The sequence below is a fragment of the Mustela nigripes genome, chromosome 7 (genome assembly GCF_022355385.1).
Source record: "Mustela nigripes isolate SB6536 chromosome 7, MUSNIG.SB6536, whole genome shotgun sequence".
NCBI classification, from domain to species: domain Eukaryota; kingdom Metazoa; phylum Chordata; class Mammalia; order Carnivora; family Mustelidae; genus Mustela; species Mustela nigripes.
In genome coordinates this window covers 139,001,582-139,019,481 of record NC_081563.1, presented here as the reverse complement: position 1 = coordinate 139,019,481, position 17,900 = coordinate 139,001,582, and the positions used below count along the sequence as shown (strand labels likewise).

General features: G+C 58.7%; 3 protein-coding genes across 5 annotated transcripts in view; 1 reads left to right on the top strand and 2 right to left on the bottom strand.

Annotated features, from left to right (window-relative positions):
- The window catches only part of OSBPL2 (oxysterol binding protein like 2), a 322,355-nt gene that overhangs the window by 113,615 nt on the left and 190,840 nt on the right, over nt 1-17,900 (bottom strand). The gene's annotated exons all lie outside the window — the stretch shown is intronic.
- Nucleotides 7-5,709, top strand: PSMA7 (proteasome 20S subunit alpha 7). The gene is made up of 7 exons (XM_059407357.1): nt 7-175; nt 2,069-2,195; nt 2,684-2,808; nt 3,472-3,594; nt 4,272-4,391; nt 5,070-5,132; nt 5,497-5,709. The coding sequence occupies exons 1-7, from the start codon at nt 80-82 to the stop codon at nt 5,587-5,589; spliced, it is 747 nt and encodes a 248-aa protein (XP_059263340.1). The 5' UTR covers nt 7-79; the 3' UTR covers nt 5,590-5,709.
- The window catches only part of LSM14B (LSM family member 14B), an 11,356-nt gene continuing 798 nt past the window's right edge, over nt 7,343-17,900 (bottom strand). The window contains exons 2-10 of one of the 3 annotated variants that reach the window (XM_059407350.1): nt 16,626-16,789; nt 15,257-15,356; nt 14,395-14,511; nt 12,271-12,438; nt 11,929-12,006; nt 11,549-11,710; nt 11,015-11,165; nt 9,110-9,299; nt 7,343-8,544 (exon numbers count right to left, since the gene is read on the bottom strand). In XM_059407350.1, the coding sequence (XP_059263333.1) occupies nt 9,128-9,299; nt 11,015-11,165; nt 11,549-11,710; nt 11,929-12,006; nt 12,271-12,438; nt 14,395-14,511; nt 15,257-15,356; nt 16,626-16,789 (1,112 nt within the window). In that variant the 3' untranslated portion in view covers nt 7,343-8,544; nt 9,110-9,127. Of the gene's footprint in view, nt 8,545-9,109; nt 9,300-11,014; nt 11,166-11,548; nt 11,711-11,928; nt 12,007-12,270; nt 12,439-14,394; nt 14,512-15,256; nt 15,387-16,625; nt 16,790-17,900 lie in introns of all 3 variants that reach the window. The other 2 variants (XM_059407349.1, XM_059407352.1) reach the window with 2 other exon arrangements.

The window sequence follows — 17,900 nt, the reverse complement described above, 5'->3', positions numbered from 1 at the left end:
GGGGGGGCGGGGGCGTCGGGAGCCGCGGGCCCAGCGGCCGTGAGTGTGCGCTTTCCCCGCCGCCGCCGCCCGCGCCGCCATGAGCTACGACCGCGCCATCACCGTCTTCTCGCCCGACGGCCACCTCTTCCAAGTGGAGTACGCGCAGGAAGCCGTGAAGAAGGGCTCGACCGCGGTGAGCGGCGGCCGGCGGGGCGCTCGGGGCCCGGCGCGGAGAGGGCCCGGGCCCGCCGTGCCCACGGCCCCCGTTGTCGGCCCGGGCGGCCTGCGGTGGCCCCAGCGGCGGCGGCGGCGGGACCCGGGAGGCGGCGCGGTCGCCGCAGGGAGCGGGAGGGGCGCGTTCGGCGGCCGCGGGGGCCGGGGCCGGGGCGGGGCGGCTGGCCCGGGGGCGGCCTCTGCGGCGGGCGAGTGTGGCCGGCGGCCCCGGGGCGCGTGCGGAGCTGCGGAGGAGCCTTCTTGCCTCGCGCGGCGCCGCGTGTGTGCGCGGCCCGGGGCGGCCATGTTGGCGGGTCTCGGCTGCGCGGGCCTGGCCGCTGCCCCTGCCCTGCCCCTGCCCGTCCGGCCGCGCCGAGGCTCCGGGGCTGGGCCCCGAGCCGCAGGGCGGGCTCGGCGGGCCCTTTGAGGGTGTGAGCAACTTAGGGGGCCCGACGCGGAGGTTCCCGGCTAGGGGAGGGGACGGTCAGCAGGAGCGGGGCAGGCGGGCGGTGCGTGCGGGCGCGGCGGCCGCGGGGTCTGCGGCGGCGCCGAGGGAGCCCCGCGCCGTGTCGCGCAGTGACGTCTGAGCACACACTGGCCGTGTTGGTCATCGCCGGAAATTTAAATTCGGGACGTCTTTGGGACGCTTCTTGGCTTGCCCACGGGTCCAGCCGTATCACAAGGGCTTGTGTTTTTTAGCGTGTGTTATTTCAGAGGCTTGAGCCGGACCCAGCCGTAAAGTGGGGTTCTTTCCGGATCTGTCCGGAAATTGGGGTCCAAAATCCATCTTGGGGCTTGTCTTAAGCTACAGAGCACTGGAAGAGGAGCTGCTTGGGACACTGCCCCATCCCCTAGTATTCCCTCAGGCCAGCCAGGGTGGCTGGCTTGGCTTCTTCCTTCCAGCGTCTCTGGGTCTGGTCTTCCCCACCCCCACCCCCAGGGCACCTGGAAGATCGCGGAGCACAGGAGAACGGGCCTCAAAATGTGAAACACAGGGGCGTCGGGTGGCTCAGTGGGTTAAGCCTGTGCTTTCGGCTCAGGTGGTGATCTCAGGGTCCTGGGAAGGAGCCCTGAATTGGGCTCTCTGCTGCCTGCCCCCACCCCACCCCACTGTCTGCCTCTCTGTCTGTGATCTCTCTCTCTGTGTCAGATAAATAAAATCTTAAAAAAAAAAAAAGAAAGTGAAACAGTGCTAACAAGTATTTCTCAACTGTGGGGGCATTTGGTAGTGGGTGGAGATGTTTTTCTTTGCCTGAGACTGGGAGGTGCTACGGGCTGACCTCTGGGGTAGAGGTGGGCAGAGCAGCCCCATTACCCACTGTACCCCTGCTGAGAAATCTCCAAGCAGAGTCTTCCAAGCCTGGTCCCATTCCTCTGCTCCTTCCCTGACCGGGGGCAGTCAGCTGGTCCTTGGGCATTTTCCCACATCTTTCATTCTCCCTCTCCTCTGCGCTGTGTGCCATACAGAGAGCGGTTGACCTTCAGGAACAACCGTAGTCCTTCCACCTGACAGCAGATCAGGCCTCCCCTACGGTGTGCACGTCAGTGTGTCACAGTGCAGGAGGGAGGAGGGTGAGTGTACCATTTCACAACTACAAAAAACACTGCTTTCAGAGCACCTGATTCGAATGTCAGGGTTTCAGACTTAAAAGCCTTTTATGTGACTCCTTGATACAGTAAGTAGTTTGTTATCATATCGTAATGGAAACCGGGCACCTCAGTCATGCACCTGGGCCAGCTCTGCCAGAATCAGGTCAGCATCTGTGATCTGCAGGGTGTGGTGTCCAGCCACATTACCACCTGCTTCCCGCCCTGTGCTTGCAGGGAGAACCTCTGGTCACTTTCGAAAGTACCGTGTTCATTTTTATTGAAGGTTGGCGTGCGAGGAAAGGACATCGTTGTTCTGGGCGTGGAGAAGAAGTCCGTGGCCAAACTGCAGGATGAGAGAACCGTGCGCAAGATCTGTGCATTGGATGACAACGTCTGCATGGCATTCGCAGGTGAGTCTGGGGCCAGTGCCCTATTGCTCAAAGGTCAGTAAAGATCAGCCCTTTGGAAGCCATCTTGGTGGGTTTGCTCTTGGAAGATACGTAAATTGGTAAACTAAAAATCGTTTTAAGACTGTAGATTTAGACTGGGGTGGGGGGAGAAAAGCTTCACCGTGCTTGCTTATTAGGGTGCCCTCTGGACCAAGGCTGTCGGCAGCATGTGACTGGATTGTACTTACAGTCTCGAGAGAGTCTGGCTTTCCTGCACTCCTCCGTGCTGGCTCACTGTGGGAAGATCCCAGTTGACCCGATGAAACTAGGGATTGACTCGCTTTGCCTGAGCTGCTCGCAGAGGCTGATCGTTCCGCTGCCAGTCACCCAGATGCCCTCAGAGCTGGGAGTCAGGAACGGTTTAAGTCGGCTTCTGTCTGGTCAAGTGCCCTGGGCCGTCCTCCGTTGGAGGGGAGGCCTGGGTCAGGCAGCATTCTCTGCCGTTGCAGGGCTTACCGCCGACGCGAGGATAGTCATCAACAGGGCCCGGGTGGAGTGCCAGAGCCACCGGCTGACTGTGGAGGACCCGGTCACCGTGGAGTATATCACCCGCTACATCGCCAGTTTGAAGCAGGTGGGCCCCCTGCCTGTGGCTCAGCTCTGCTTACAGAGCAGTCCCTGTTGGGTCACACGGCGTTTGGCCACAGTGGCTCGAGTTACTGTGTGTCGGTGTTTGCCTGTGTCACTTCAGGGGAATCAGAAAACTGCACTCACTTCATGCACAGTCCTGTTCTTTATTCCTGTAAGCGTAACTTCTACCGCTTAGTCACTTTGCTGGCATTCTCCCGTTTAGTGGATGGGATGGTCCAAATTCATGTTTCTGGAAGAAAATGGGAGTTTTAGTCTCGAAGCCCTGCATGACTCGTTACCCAGCACCTGGGAGATGCTGAGCGCCACCCCACCCTGTGGTGAAACGCTGGTCGTTTTAAAACCGACTGTGTAGCCAGAAGTTTGTCTGTTAAGTACTTCAGTGGCCTTGGTTGTGCTCTGTGACGCAGTTCTGGTCACGGGTCTCGCTTTCACGTCCTTTTGAGTAAGAACACACAGGGCAGGAGGACCGCTGAGTGCTCGGGCCTCGGCTCCCTTGTCACTTACCCGGCAGATAACGTGAGAGCATCCCCGTCCCGTCCCCCATCCCCTCAGGGACGGCCTAGCTGCTTCACACATTGTGTGTGTAGCTAAGGGTCGGTGCCAGGGGCCTTGCACACTAAGAAGTATTAATGTGCTTTTCCACCAGCGCTACACGCAGAGCAACGGGCGCAGGCCGTTTGGCATCTCTGCCCTTATTGTGGGTTTCGACTTTGATGGCACCCCCAGACTCTACCAGACTGACCCCTCAGGGACATACCACGCCTGGAAGGTGAGTCCCTGACCAGACAGAGGGTCTTCGGGGGGTCTTGCCAGTAAAGGAGGTCGAAGAGGCCTTTTGGAAGGTGCTAGGCCTCCTGGTGGCTCAGGGTGGCCTTGTCTTCCCAGTGCCGGTGCACACGTCCCACACTGCGTTTCTTTTTCATGGTGTTTCTGCTGGTACAGGAGCAAAGAACATGAAACTTGCTGTTTGAGGGGCGCCTGGGTGGCTCAGTGGGTTAAGCCTCTGCCTTCGGCTCAGGTCATGATCCCAGGGTCCTGGGATCGAGCCCCGCATCGGGCTCTCTGCTCAGTGGGGAGCCTGCTTCCCCAGCTCTCTCTCTGCTGCCTCTGCCTACTTGTGATCTCTGTCAAATAAATAAAATCTTTACAAAAGGGGGGAAAAAAACTTGCTGTTTGAGAGGAAGTTCAAGTTTAGGTGTGGGGATACATGGTATAAAGTAAAATTGCACACGTGCTCTCAGTGATGAAGATTCGCACTCTTGGTGAGGACGCTGCAGGTCTGACATTACAGACTGACTCCCCGCTGCCCGGTAACCATAACCTTACTCTTGGTGAGGATCAGCACCAAATCCAAGAAGCCTTCAGGAAAAGGAAGCCAGGGCTGTGTTCTTGGGCTGGCTCTGGGTTGTTGTACCTTGTACCATATAACACACTTTTCTGCTTCAGGCCAATGCCATAGGCCGGGGCGCCAAGTCAGTGCGTGAATTTCTAGAGAAGAATTACACTGATGAAGCCATTGAGACGGACGACCTGACCGTGAAGCTGGTTATCAAGGCCCTCCTGGAAGTGCGTTCGCATTGGAAACCTGGTGCTTGGGGTGGGCAGAACAGACGGCTCCGAAGTGGGGGGCCTGTGTACCAGCGACAGGAAGGGAGGCACTGAGAGCCTCAGGGGGGAGTGCTGGGCCTTTGAGGGCTTGTTCTGGACGCCCGCTGCCCCGGTGTTCTAGTGACTCCTCTCCGCGGCTGCAGCAGGCAAGGACCAAGTCTCTGAGAACTCGCCTGAGAGCACGCAGCTAGGGAGAAGTCGAGGCAGGACAGGAACCACCAGGTGTGGACTCTGTGACTCAGAGCCCTCCCTCAGCCTTGCTGGGCTCTTGCTGCTGCTAAGGTTGAGGAATTAGAACTGGGAACAATGGTTGGGGGCACGGGGCTATGTCCTCACTTCAGAGGTGTTGGCTGGTAAAGCCAGAGAGGCCGGGGGATGGGGGGAGCCAGAAGGCTGGGCTGGGGGCCAGCTGTTGGGGCTCAGTGGCGGGGAGAGCAGGGAGCATAGCTGCTCTGTGGAAGGGGCTACAGGAGGTAGGCGGGGGGTTGGGGGGATCGCCCTATAGTTAGGACAAAAGCTTTGGGGCTGGGGCTGCAGGGTGTCCTGCTCTCTCTTCTGGAGCAGTGTTTGAGGCATTTGCCAGAACGGTGTGGCCTTGAGGAGGAAGGGGTGTCCGACGTTACTTTTTCTTCCCAGGTGGTTCAGTCTGGCGGCAAAAACATCGAACTGGCTGTCATGAGGCGAGATCAACCCCTCAAGGTAATCACGAAGTTTATTTGCTGTCTTTCACTCTGGAGCATTCCCAGTGATGCAGGGGACAGGGACCCTGGTCCTGCGGCTTGAGTGCTAGCAGGGAGGTTCTCTCAAAGACCCCCACAAACGAGGTTCGCTTGGCACACTGAGAAAGTGTAGGCAGCCGGGCAGATTTGCTTCTGCTTTGAGCCACCTGCAGGCAGGCTCTGACCGCTGTCGCCGGGCTCCGGCGCACCCAGCCTGGTTTTCCGGGAGCAGCGGCTGTGGCGCGCGGTCTGGCGGGAGCCCAAAAGTTCCCTCCCCAAAAGTGGCATTGCTGCTCTTGGGCACCTCGTGTGGCGTGGGAGTAACCGTGAACTTTCTTCGGTAGATTTTAAATCCTGAAGAAATTGAAAAATATGTTGCTGAGATTGAAAAAGAGAAAGAAGAGAATGAAAAGAAGAAACAGAAGAAAGCGTCATGATGATGGAGCCTCGCGGGGACTTCTCAGTTCAGATCATGGATGATTGTCAAGGATATGTGGGCATTTGCATTCCCTTTATTACTGTCCATGTGTCCTGCAATAAATTTCTGTGTTTGTTAACCTTTTCGTAAGAGCATCTGTGTCTCGGTGCAGTTACGACCGCTCTGTCAAGTGGCGTCTTCCCCTTGCTTTGTCTCCCGAGCGCTGCCCTAAGTGGGAGTGCTCCATGTTCCTTGTCGCCAGACAAGCCGCTGTGGTGGGCAGGGGGTGTCTGCCTTTCTGGTTCGGGAGTTCAGGCAGCTCTAGGAGGGCATGCATGTGACAGCTTCTGTAGACAGGCGTGTGGCATTTCACACGGACCCAGAAAACTCTTAAGTTTCCCCCATTAGAGGTTCTCACCAGACTGACCTTGTCCTTCTGACCTTCACTCTGTTTCCTCATTCACGCAGATCAAGGACAAAAGCAAACACCACTCAGTTTTTTGAATTCAAAATTCTGCAAAGCAGCAGCTTTGTTCAGGACAAGTCCTGTGTTTCTGGTTTGGAGCAGACCCAGTCTGGACGTTCCTAAGCTTCCTGGTGCTGACGGCCCCCTGCCCGCTCTCACTGTAGCCAGTGACAACCCTGCTTTCAGCCTCGGTCCTGGTCCCCGGCTGGGTCTATACCAGAGACTAACTCCCTCCATCCCCAGCTTTGCGGCTTCAGAGGAGGCTCTGCTATCAGGCCTGCTGACAGATCCCCCGTCTCCCTGCGGCCCAGGACATGGCATAAAGGGCTCTTCGCATCTGTGGGCTGGTTCCCCTTCCAGCCATGTTGTTAGGACTCCAGGGCTCTGCTTTGCACGTCCGTCTAAGACATCTCTTGGCTGAATTCTCACCGAATGACACATACATATTCTCTCTTCTAAAAGGAATACAAAGGCCCAGGTAGGGTTCAATAAAGCTCAGCATCAAATATGTAATTGTCAACATGTCAGCTTCAAGTTTTGAGAGCAAAATGAGTCCTAGTGGTAAACTGACTGGACTACATCTGGATTCGCTAACAAATACCGGCCTAGGGCAACTGCTGAGTCCCGCACTTCATTTAGAATTCGTGCCCTGGGCACCTGCATCCAGCACGCACACACACTACGGAAAATTTTCATTTCTTCTTGGGCAAGAATGTTCCTGGTCTGTGTCCACCCCCTTCAAAGGAAGGCTGCCCAGAATCTGTTGAAATCCCAACACTGCAGTCCGACTCCCCGCTGCCCGGTCCTGTTCGGGGCCCAGTGGAACCCCAGGCAGGCATGGCAAGATGGGACAGGCCTTGGGCCTCTGACACTGCTTTCAGAGTCGGCCAGAAACCCAGGCCAGGCCCGTGGGCTGCTCTTACACATGGTGCTGGGGTCAAAGCCTGGAACAGGCCCGATGGCACCAAGGACAGGCAAGCTCTGCGGAGCTCAGAGGCCGCGGCAAAGCAGCAAAAGGATGGCTTCTGAAGCAGGTGTATCTGTGAACTGAATTTTTAAAAACTTTTGTGCCCCAAGTGTCTGGGAGGCAGAGCCAGGGTGGCCCACTGTGAAGCCGGACTGACTCACACCTTCCTCCAGACCAGCGGTCAGCTCACACAGGAGCAGCAGGTGTCCCCCGAGGTCCTACCAGCCTGAGGCCTGCATAACCTCTCCCGCCTCAGGACGGGCATGTCACACAAGATGTGACTCAGGCTGCAGAATCAACAGAACTATTTACTTTAAGAGCAGAGAAGAAAAAAGTTGTAAAGGTTTGCATGTTTATTTATAATTATAATTTACATTACTCCAACAGAGCAGCCCATTGCTATGTTCTAACTCTTAGCCATTAAGTCCTACAAAAATAAACCCAAGCTTTTACAGTAACTGAATCAATACAGAACTAAAACCTTTATAGCTATTTAAAGGGGTTTAGTTACCAAGGTGCTTATGTTCAACACAGGGCCCTCTCCGGCAGAAGGACGCATGCTCACACTACAGGTCTGACCCATTTACTCATGCAACGAGTTTATGTGCCCCACCCACCCTCCACCCCGTAAAACAAAAACGCAACTATTTACAATTAAGAAGAAATAATGTTTTAGGTCAACCGACCTTGCAAAAAAGACTGGCTCATTTCCAAGGGGATGAGACACTGAACAGAGGCCAGAGTCCAGTACTGACCGGACCGGGTCTGGGGATGGCAGGGATGGGGCACGAAGGACAGGGACCCCACAGGTCCCTGGACTTTGGCCCCCAACCCCGATTCCTATGGAAGCCAGGCTCTGAGCAACATTCCGAGCTTCAGTTCAGGACCCCGTCCTAAGCCTCCAGGACTCCGCCTCTTCCCTGCACCCGCCCCGCCCCCCCCACCAGCTCTAAACCTTGACATCGCCACTCTGGATGTAAGGGTTGTCTGGTTTGCTTATACAACATGATCTGTGGGACACTCCACTCTCCTGGCCCGAATGCCCACCCACCCCCACACGCTCCCATGCTGGCCCTGCCTGGCTCCTGAGACCCCCCCCACCTGTGGCCGTGGGGGTGCCAGGCCAGCAGCACCAGAGACCAGTTGGGTTATAGAGATACACACTTGGCTGCCACATTTGCCAAATGGGATTTGGTTCCATTTGAAAAAAATCAAAGCTGTCACAAAGAAAAGTCACAAAATGAGGAGCAAGCTTTTGCTCTAAAACCTTTCTCCAAAATACCAGAACCTTAGAATCAGGCTGTGCGCAACTAAAGAGGAAAGACAGGCCAAAATACCTCCAAGAGGTCACCCACGGATACTTCCCCCAAAACAAGTGGTTCTAACTCAGACCATGTCCAAGTTCAATTAAGTTCAGAACATAAGTAGCAGTACGGGAATTTCCCAAACTCCGTAAACAAAGTGACCCCCGTCTCCCGGTAAGTGCAGCGCTTCCCACATCCGCAGACACAGCGTCATTTCTGTGCGACTTCCAGAGGCGCCTGTGAGAAGGGGACAGGACACCAAGTGAGTACCTCAGCTCAGCACACTCCCCGAGGCAGCCGCCCCGCAGGAGCCAGGCATGCAGACTCCCCGGGAGGACGGGGTGCTCATCCCCCCGCCGCGCTCCAGTGAGCCCCGGGCTCCCCAGACTCTGCAATCACAACCGAAAATAGAAATCATCTTGGTGCACGTGGGGGACAGAGAGGGAACTCCAGAACCCAACCTGGAGGAGGCGGGTCAGCTCCAGGCACACCTGGGACCCCCCCACCGCCCAGACTCCCGGGGCACACAAGTCACTGGCAGTCCCGGAGTCCCTGCAGGCCGGGGCAGGGAGGCTGGCTTGGGACAAGGGCCCTTGCTGACCACGCTCTGACCACACTGGGGCCTGCCCTCCCTAGGAGGCCTCTGGGTGACTGGGAGGGTCGAGGCCCTCATCCTGGCTCTTACTGGAAACCAGAGCCAGCTGCTCCGGGCTCCTCCGCTCTTCCTGCAGAGAGGCTGCTCTCGGGCCCTCCCCCCAACGCCTCCCTGCCGAGGGCCCGGCAACTTCCTTCCCTCACTCACCGCGGGCGGCATCCTCACTCACACCCTGCCGGTCCCGGCTCTGTGGGACGTTGGGTTGCGCCGGGTTGTACCGTTGCCCCTGCCCCCTCGAAATCCACCCCTGAAGCTACGGCCACGAAGAAACCTTCCCGACACCCCAAAGGTCTCTGTGTTGAGCTTCCGCTCCTCAGCCCACGTTGTCCGCCTGGAACTGAAGCACAGACGGGGCGTGAGACCAACGGCAGTGGTCCCTGCTCACCCCTTTCCGAGCCAGGCCCCAGCCTCATGGAGCCCAAGGGGAAGAAAGCCCGACAGGTGGGGACGGCTGCCGGGGTCCGCAGAGGGGATGACCCGGGCCTGGCCCAGCAACCCCGGAGCCCGCGCCACAGCCACTCCCAGCCACATCTCCAGCCAAGTCTGTTTCTCTCTTCGGCATCAACTCAACTTCGTTTTCACCAATGAAGGCGAGCACATGATGCGAGGCAGGACCCCTGTGGGCTCCAGGACCCAGAGCAGGTGACGGTCCCCTTCAGACAAGTGAGGAGGGGGTTGGGCTAGATGGAACAGCGTCTCCGAGAACGTGATGCTCGCACGCTGGGGGCAGTGGGGACACGGCACCAAAACCGCATGCTGTCCTGCTGTCCTTCACGCCACAGATGCTCAGACACCCACCTCAGCAGCTCAGGAGAGGAGCCCTGTGTCTGTTTCCAGGCAGCTCTCGGGCCATGCACCAGCACTGAGCTCCTGTTCTATGGTCCCCGCAGGCCTCACTCAGCAGCAGCAGCAGCAGCAGCAGCTGCGCCCTTCAGCCCCAGGCCAGCAAGCCCAGGTCATGCTGGTTCCCCCCCACGAGGTCAGCGCACCCTGTTCGGAGGCTCTCCCCTCCCCTGCCACCACCACCTTATTCCCAAACACTCAGACTATTGCAAAAGCCTCCGGCCGGGCCGCCCAGTCGCGCCCATCCCCACCTTCAGCATGCTCACCGGAGACTGCCGAGGGGTCAGACGGGATCGCCCCCCAGCTCCCGCCCGGACAGCTGCCCACGGCTCTCCACACACGAGCTGCTCGTCACTCTGACCTACTACGACCGAGCACCCCCACGCACACGTCCCCTTCATCCCAGACCGACTAGCCTCGCCCGGGCAGCCTGTCTGCAGCAGCTTCCTTCACTCCCCCCTCCACTGGCTCCCCAACACCACATGCGGTGAGATCGCCACATCCGACTGACCTCTATCCTCCCGCTGCCCACCCTTCCCCTCCCATTCCCTGAGGCATTTCTCTCCTAGACCTGCTCATGCTTTTATCGGGTTTTCCCTGCCAGGCCAGAGATGCGGGCAAGTCAGGACTCCCAGCTTGCTCTGTGCGGTGCCCTCGCCGCCCAGCAGTGTGGCTGGCGCTCCGGACTTCCACGATGTGCCCATCCTACAGACTCCGTTCCCCACTCTGCTCACTCGCACGGCAGCATCCAAGCACGAGCCGCACGGCACTGAAAACGCACGACAGGGTCCCCAACCTCCAGCAACCAGACAAAAGAACCCCCCCCCCCCAAAAAACAGAACCCTGGCTGGCTGCTGCAAGTAGCAAGGCCTCGGGCCCCCAGGGTCCACTGGGAACCAGGAACAGGGCAGTGCCCACCCCAGCTTTAATGGACAAAGGGGCTACAAAGCCAAGACAGAAGCCGACCCCAGGTCCCCGTGACTGCCAGGGGGTTTCCAAACTGCCACCTGCGGACACCACCAGGACCGAGGTGCCCACATGGCAAAGATGTGAGTAGGATCCTAGACTGGCCCTGAACTTAGAGCGGAGACTGTTCTTCAAGAGAGCAGGCCCTGATCTCAGGGGGTGTGAGGCAGAACGAGGGTCTTCCTGCCAGCCCATCCAGGCCTCGCGAGCCCTGAGCCCCGAGTCCTCCCCCGGCCCCCCGACCTGGTCTTGAGCTCAGAGGAGATGTTGTCAAAGAAGGACTTGGACTTGTCATAGTAGCAGTTGGGCCCCAGGTGGTCCTCCTCAGCGGGGGCATCGTCACTCTGGGTCACCACTGCCGAGTCCTTCTCGTCCCCCTTCTCGGCTTTGTCATCTGCACGGAGAAGAACACACTGGGATGCTGGGACATGAACCGAGCACCCCTTCTCCCCGAGCAGACCCTCCTGGCAGCTGTCCTCAGGCCTTGGGAGCGCTGTGGGGGGGATGGGGGCGGCCTTCAGTGTTGGCAGAATCTCCTTATAAACTGCTCCTGTCCGCCGGGGGGCCGCCCGGTCTGCTCCCCTCCCCCAGCAAGCACAGTCCCCACGAGGCCCCCAAGGCTCCTCTGCTCCTTCAGAACTCCTTAGGGAGCGCCACTTCCACACTGGCCAGCGGCCCTACTGCATACCACCCCCCCGCCCCACCCCTGCCCGTCTGTCCTTGAACTGCTTCTAGATACTCCTGGACAGACAACAATTTCCAAATAACGGCAAACACCTTTAAAATTCAGTTTCTTCTTAAACTCTTTGTCCAGCTCCTCTCTGTTGAACTGGGCATTGGCGCTCTCAAAATCAAAGTCGCCTTCAAACTTGATCGTGTTTTCTTTGACGTTAGTCGGGCGGTTTTGCCCCCGGGAGCGATTCCTTGTTCGTCTGTTCCCTGTGAGAGGAAAGGAAGCCACGGCTGGTAAGCCACCAACCTGACGTCACTCGCTGAGACACGGACGACAAGGAGGGAACAGAGCACACAGCAGCAGACACCGAGCCCCAGCACCCCCCAAACCGTCACCAGAGATAAGGTGGGGGGCGGTGCGGGGGAAGCAGGGCACACCTGGACAGGGCGAGGCGCCCCAGAACTCAAGGAGCAACAGCTGTTACCTGATCTCCTCCTCTGAGGCCTTCTGTTCTCGTCATTCACCTGCCCTTGACTTGGCACAGCTGCCGGCTGAGCTACATCTAAGGCGCAAAAGGGAAGAGTAAGGCGAGCGCCTACAAAAGCGGAGCCCAGCGACGGAAGCAGGGTGGCACCACCACAGGGGACATGCAGCAAGGGGAGGCCCTGCAAAAGCACATGGTGTTTAGGATGGGGACAGGGATCGGTGCTGTTCAATTAAAAAAAAAGGAAAAACAAAAAGAAAGGAGGCAGGCAGAGAAAGGACCCCAGGAAGCGGCGTGCCGCTTTGAGAACGCGAAGCCCCGGAGGACGACGTGCGCTAGTACCGCTGCCACTCTTGCTGCCGGGCTGCGCGGGCCGCCCGCCGAGCTGCACCCCCGCGGGGCCCTTGCCGGGTAACAGCTTTTTGGCGTTCAGGTTATCCACAGAACCAGTCTGCACAGCCTGCTCCACCATGGGGCTCTTGCCGACTGGGACGGATGGAAAACCGGCTCCTGAGACGGGAAGGGAAGGAGGGCTTAAAACCAGAGAGAGCGACCTCACACCCCGCCAGCCACGCCTGCTGGGTGGCATGCCCGGCGGTTGAAGGGACCCGCCTGGAGATTCTCCCGATCCCAGCCACGCCCCCCCGGAGCCCTCCCCCCACCCCCACTCCACCCCCACCCCCCATGTCTAGCCAGGCAGCAACACGGCCGGTTCATCCGGGAGCCCTGAGCCCCAGGACCCCCAAGCTACGGACCAGACAGCTGAGGAGAGAACACCCCGCCAACAACGAACACCCCCAGGCGGTTTAGAAACAACTTTCCGGGGCCGGAGGGGGACGCATAAAAACAAAGGAACAAATGGAGCTTTCTAAAAACCACATAAGCTCTAACCCCAAGGGGGCTCCGTGGGTTCCAAGATGCCGGCAAATTCACCGTCTGAGAACTTATTTCATCCTACTGCGCTCTAAACGAGAACTGTCCCAGTTCAGGATTTTGTAGTAAACACAGTGATCACTCTTTAAATTCCAGAACACTGTTGTTTCCGCCCGAGGAACACCACCACTGGAAAGGGCGCTGTGACAAAAGCCGACTACGGAGAGGTACGCCGTCAGGAAGAAACGAAGGCTCCCCGGCTGCCCCCGAAGGCGGGCGCACGAGGTCCATTCCTGCCACGCTGCAGCCCTGAGCTCAGAGGCCCAGCCTTGCTGGGGAGACCGGGACAGGGGACAGGCACGCCACCCGCACTGGCCCATCTCCTCTCCTCGCCGCAGTCTGCGGGGGCGGGGGGGTGCTGGGTGGAGGTCCAGAGCTTTGACACAGAAAAACGGAGCCCTAACCACAGCAGGGACTATGAGGAGAGGCAGCCCGGCACACGTGAAGACCGGCTCCTCCACCTTTCTTACTGTCCATGTGGCACAGACACTAAGGTAACACCTGTGAAAAAGTCCCCTACGACCAGCACGGAAGCTGCTCGTGGCCCCGCCCACGACAGGCGCCAGGGCAGAGCAGCCGGCCCAGCCCGCCACCTCACCCAGCAGGGCCTTCCCAGAGACCCAGACGGACTGCTCCTGCCACTCTAACTCCGGGGCGCAAGACGCTCAGGCACCTTTGCTTTTGAGAAAAGAAACCAGTTAAACCATCTTGCCTCAGCAATTTCATGCAAACAATCCGAGGAACGAAGAGTGTCTGATGTCATCTTAACCGAGAAAAAACACTACTGCTTCCCCAACTCGGACACACCGGCATCGGTGCAGGAGCAGAGAACACCACAGGCAGAGTAACAGACTGACGGCAGTCGTGTGCCACGGCGGGAGCTCCGGCAGCCGTCCTGGACGGAGCCCCCACAGCGAAGGCAGGGCTCCGGTGCTTGACCTCAAACAGGCAGGCACGTGAATCTCAGCACCAGGAAAGGTCAAGAGGCGTCACAGCCCAGCTGAGGCAGGTAGTGCACACGAGCATTAAGAAGCTGGTCGTGACGCTCACGCCGTTCGCCTGGTCGGTAGGTCGAGCGAGCCTCCTAGGTCTGCAGGGGCTTCCCGCTACAAAGCTATCCCAGACCTCTATGGCTGACCAATGTGGCACCCAGTTCCCAAAACAACAGGTGAGTTTCTCAGGGACCCTCCACTCCGGTCTCACCCAGCAATCAGAGCACAACTGGAACCAGCAGAAACCCCAGGGAAGGGCTTTCTGCGGAGAGGGAAAGTTCGCTTGTTCGGTGGTCCCCGTGCAGGTCACAACAGACCCTGGGCCCAGGGAGAGTGACCAAGTGCTTGGTCACTTCTTTCCAATCTCTTCTTTAAAACACTGGGAAATCGTTAATAAATCAGGACCACACACTAAATCACACGGAGGCAGCTTAACTGACCCCACGGGCTTGGCTACAGCTACTGTCACTCTGGGCTACTGGTTTACCCCCTCGCTCTCAGGATGGCAAGACAGCATGCAGCTCTCCCAGACTGCGGTTACCCTTGGAAGTGAGCTGATGTGGTTCTGAGGACATGTCAAGCTCTGAGGCGGGCTGTGGAGATGGAGAAGAACTAGGGCTGGAAGCTGCGGCCGAGGCTGGAGGGCTCACCAGCTTCTCTAAAGAAGACAGAGGAGAGAAGAGCAAAAGAGAAGGTACACAAATAAGTAACGAGACACTCGTCCTGTGTCTAGCAAGCTTGGAAAGAGCCAAGCAGTCTCTCGCAAGACACGTGGCTCACACAATCCTACTCTAGAAACACGGCGAGCCAGGCCGAGAGAGGTACCCACACCGGAGCAGCAATCCAAACACCTTGGTGAGAGAGTGACCCAGACCCAAGAGCCAGTCTACAGGGCCTGCTCGAAGCCCTGCGCCCGAGGAGCAGACTGGCGACTCCAGGATTTGAACACATGGAAAAGCTACGTCAAGGGCCAGGCAGACCCTCCCTCTACGTGTGCGGGAGAGAACCTCATTCCAGAGTTCGTTCGCCTTTGGGGAAAGAACTTGTGAGCAGAGCACGGACAATACGGGGATTGTCACAGAGAGGTGTTGATGCAACTTTTGCATTTACAAGCCTGCAAGGTGCCTGTAGTCAGAACTCATCCGTAATCACGCGAAACACTTGTTTCCTATTGAAGCCGATGTATCATGACTTCCACCCAGACCAACATTTCAAATGAATTTTGATTTGAATCATCTGTTCCAAAACTCAGGCTGCTAACTCTGCACTCTGAGTAGCACTACGTGTTCTAGCCAGCTCAAGTCGCACTGAGTAACGTACTAAGCATGCGACACAAGCGGAGTATCCCTGCCTCCCGGAGGTCGTCGCACGAGCAGTTTACCAGATAGAAAGAGGTTACTCACCTAGACCCAGGGAAGCGGCGTACTGCTGGCTAAGCAGAGAGCTGGCAGCCAGCTGGCTGTAGGGCGGCATTCCTCTGAAGGGGCTGTAAGGCACGTGCGGCTGGAAGGAGGAGCCCGAGCCCAGGGAAGACTGAGCAACGAGACACACAGATGAGAGCAGCGCAAGGCCCCCCCATCACCCGCCTGGAAAGCACTGCTCAGGTGGGGAAAGGCAGCCAGTTTGTCAGCCTGTATTCCTGGAGACTGGGGGGGTGCCGGGGGCACTTCCAGGACGGCCAAAGGGGGCTCCAAGCTGCCTTTCCCACGTGCCATACCCAACACTCCCTGTCCAGGTAACTCGGACCTCCATTTCCCCTAACTCAAGCCCTCTAATGACGCCCGCTGTCGTCAAGTCGTCCAGCTTCCGTACGGGTGCACCGTCCTCAGGTTGGCCCTGCCCCAACACACAGGAGTACAGCCACGTGGTTCCCAGAGGAGCATCCTTTCTCCGGCCCCCCCGCTTTCAGGGACACTGCTGCCTGTTGCTCCCAAAAGGCCCCTTTGTCCCTTGGAGCCTGGCTCAGGTACCTGACTCTTCTGAAGTCCCTGAGAACTCTCGCTGCAAACCTTTCTTCAGTCTGGCCTGGGACTGCTCCTCTCGTCCCCAGAACCCGCCACAGCGGCTCCTACCCTCCAGGGAGCACCTCCCATAGTACAGACCTCCGAGGAACCAGGGAATATTTAAATTCTAAGTCAAAAAAATATTAATCTAGGTTCCCTGGTAATCCTATGCAATTATGCCTTAATGGGAACGCCCAGATGGCTCAGTCAGTAAAGTAACTGCCTTCCCGCTAGGATCATAATCTCTGGGTCCAGGGATCTGGATCTGCTCAGCAGGGAGTCGTCTTCTCCCTCTCCCCAGGACCCCCAACCCTACCATGCTCTTTCCCCAATAAGTACATCTTTAAAAAAATCAAATAAAAATTTTTTAAAAATTATGCTTTTACACAGCAGGCAGGTGTATGCTACAAGAATTGCAAATTCAGCGTCCCAAAGCACTGGAACTTACAACCCGGACAGTGTCGAGAGAGCAAGTCCTGCCGTCCCAACCCAAATCTAGTGACAGATGATCCCCCTCACACCCCAGACAAGACGGGACCACCCCCCCTTCGCACACAAGGGGAGTCTCCCTCTACAGCGCACGCTAGCGGGTGCTGAGCTGCGGACTTTCTGTAGGCGCGCCCACAGCCCACACAGAAATTAAACCACTTTTCGCTAAATGGCTATTCCCCGAGCAGAGCGCTGCCGCCAAACAGAGGACACCACGTTCCGCCCGGAAACCCGCGCCTCTGGAGGCCGTGCCCACAGCAGAGCGGAGCCGCACACTTACTTGAACAATAGCAGGGTCCTGCGGGAGCGTGTGCTGAGCTTTCGGAGGTTCACACACGGTGATATCCTTGATGTCGCTTCCCCGGAAAATGATGTACTCGTAGATCTCCTCTCTGGGGGGGGCCGGCCTGTCTGTGGGGCGGTCTTCAGTCCCGAAAGACCTCACTTCGGAGCCGAGAGAAAGAGGGGTCAGCTCATCGTCCTCGGCCAAGGGCGTTCCCTCCATCCTCTCGGCGGGGCCCTCAGGCATGCCAGGACCGGCCCCGCACACCATCCAGGGCAGGGCGTCCGTGGTCCACCTTCGACCACGACCCCACCCCCCAATTCCCCACGCACAGTACCTACAAGACCCCAGCTGGCAAGACTCCATAGGTTCTAGGTCACAAAGACGACAAGTTAAGGACATCGGAGCCTGACCGCCCCGGGAAGCTGGACACTCTCCGGTGGGAACCAGGAGGCCCGGCGCCCCCAGCAAACCAGGTCGGCCTCGCAGAGCAGCCGCGCACCCGCCTTCAGGGATCAAACAGCACGACAGCTGCTTTTTCTCGAAGCCTCACCCCACGTGCCACCCCTGGGAGTCTGGTTTGCCGGAGAGAAGCCGGAGGTTGCTCCTCACCGTCCCACAGCCTGCCGGGGGAGGGGCTCTCTCAGACGCGGGGAGCAGCGGGCCAGAGCCGGGACCCACCGCACCAGCGGCGCGAGAGCCTTCCTGGGGCGTGGGGGCCCTTAGCGGCCGGGACTAGGGTCTGTCCGAGCCTGTCCTCCTGCAGTCCGTGGCGCAGGGCTTGAAGCAGCCTCTCCTGAACTGACACAACTCCTGCTCAGGACCGGACACTCTGGGCCTCAGTTTCCCCAGCGAGAATCTCGGGCCAACATCCCCGCGTGCCAAGCGGACGCGTCAGCAGACACGGGGTCTGCAAGCCCCAGCGCTCCCCCGGAGCGACGCAGTCGTCCGCCCCAGAGCCCAGAGCCCAGCGGTAGGGCCATTCCCGGACCGCCGAGCGAGGGCCGGGCGCTCCCCCGACGGCCGCAGCGGGCGGGCCGAGCCCGGACCCCCGAAGGCCCCACGAGACCCCGGGAACGGACAGGGCTTCCGCCGCCGCGGCCGCACTCCGCGCTTCTCCCTCCGAGGCGAGGAAGGGCCTCGCCATCTTCCCTGGACGGCGAAGACAAAGAAACTTCGGAGCCGCCTCCCGCCCCGACCCGCTGGGAAGAGGCTGCGGGCCGCTCCGGGGCCCCGCACAGCGTCCGTCCCCCGCGGCCCCGGGGCCCCGCA

Coding starts and splice junctions, on each gene's coding strand:
- PSMA7 (XM_059407357.1), top strand. CDS start 80: ATGAGCTACGACCGCGCCATCACCGTCTTCTCGCCCGACGGCCACCTC. Junction 176..2,068: donor TGAAGAAGGGCTCGACCGCG/GTGAGCGGCGGC, acceptor TTTTTATTGAAG/GTTGGCGTGCGAGGAAAGGA. Junction 4,392..5,069: donor TTATCAAGGCCCTCCTGGAA/GTGCGTTCGCAT, acceptor TTTTCTTCCCAG/GTGGTTCAGTCTGGCGGCAA.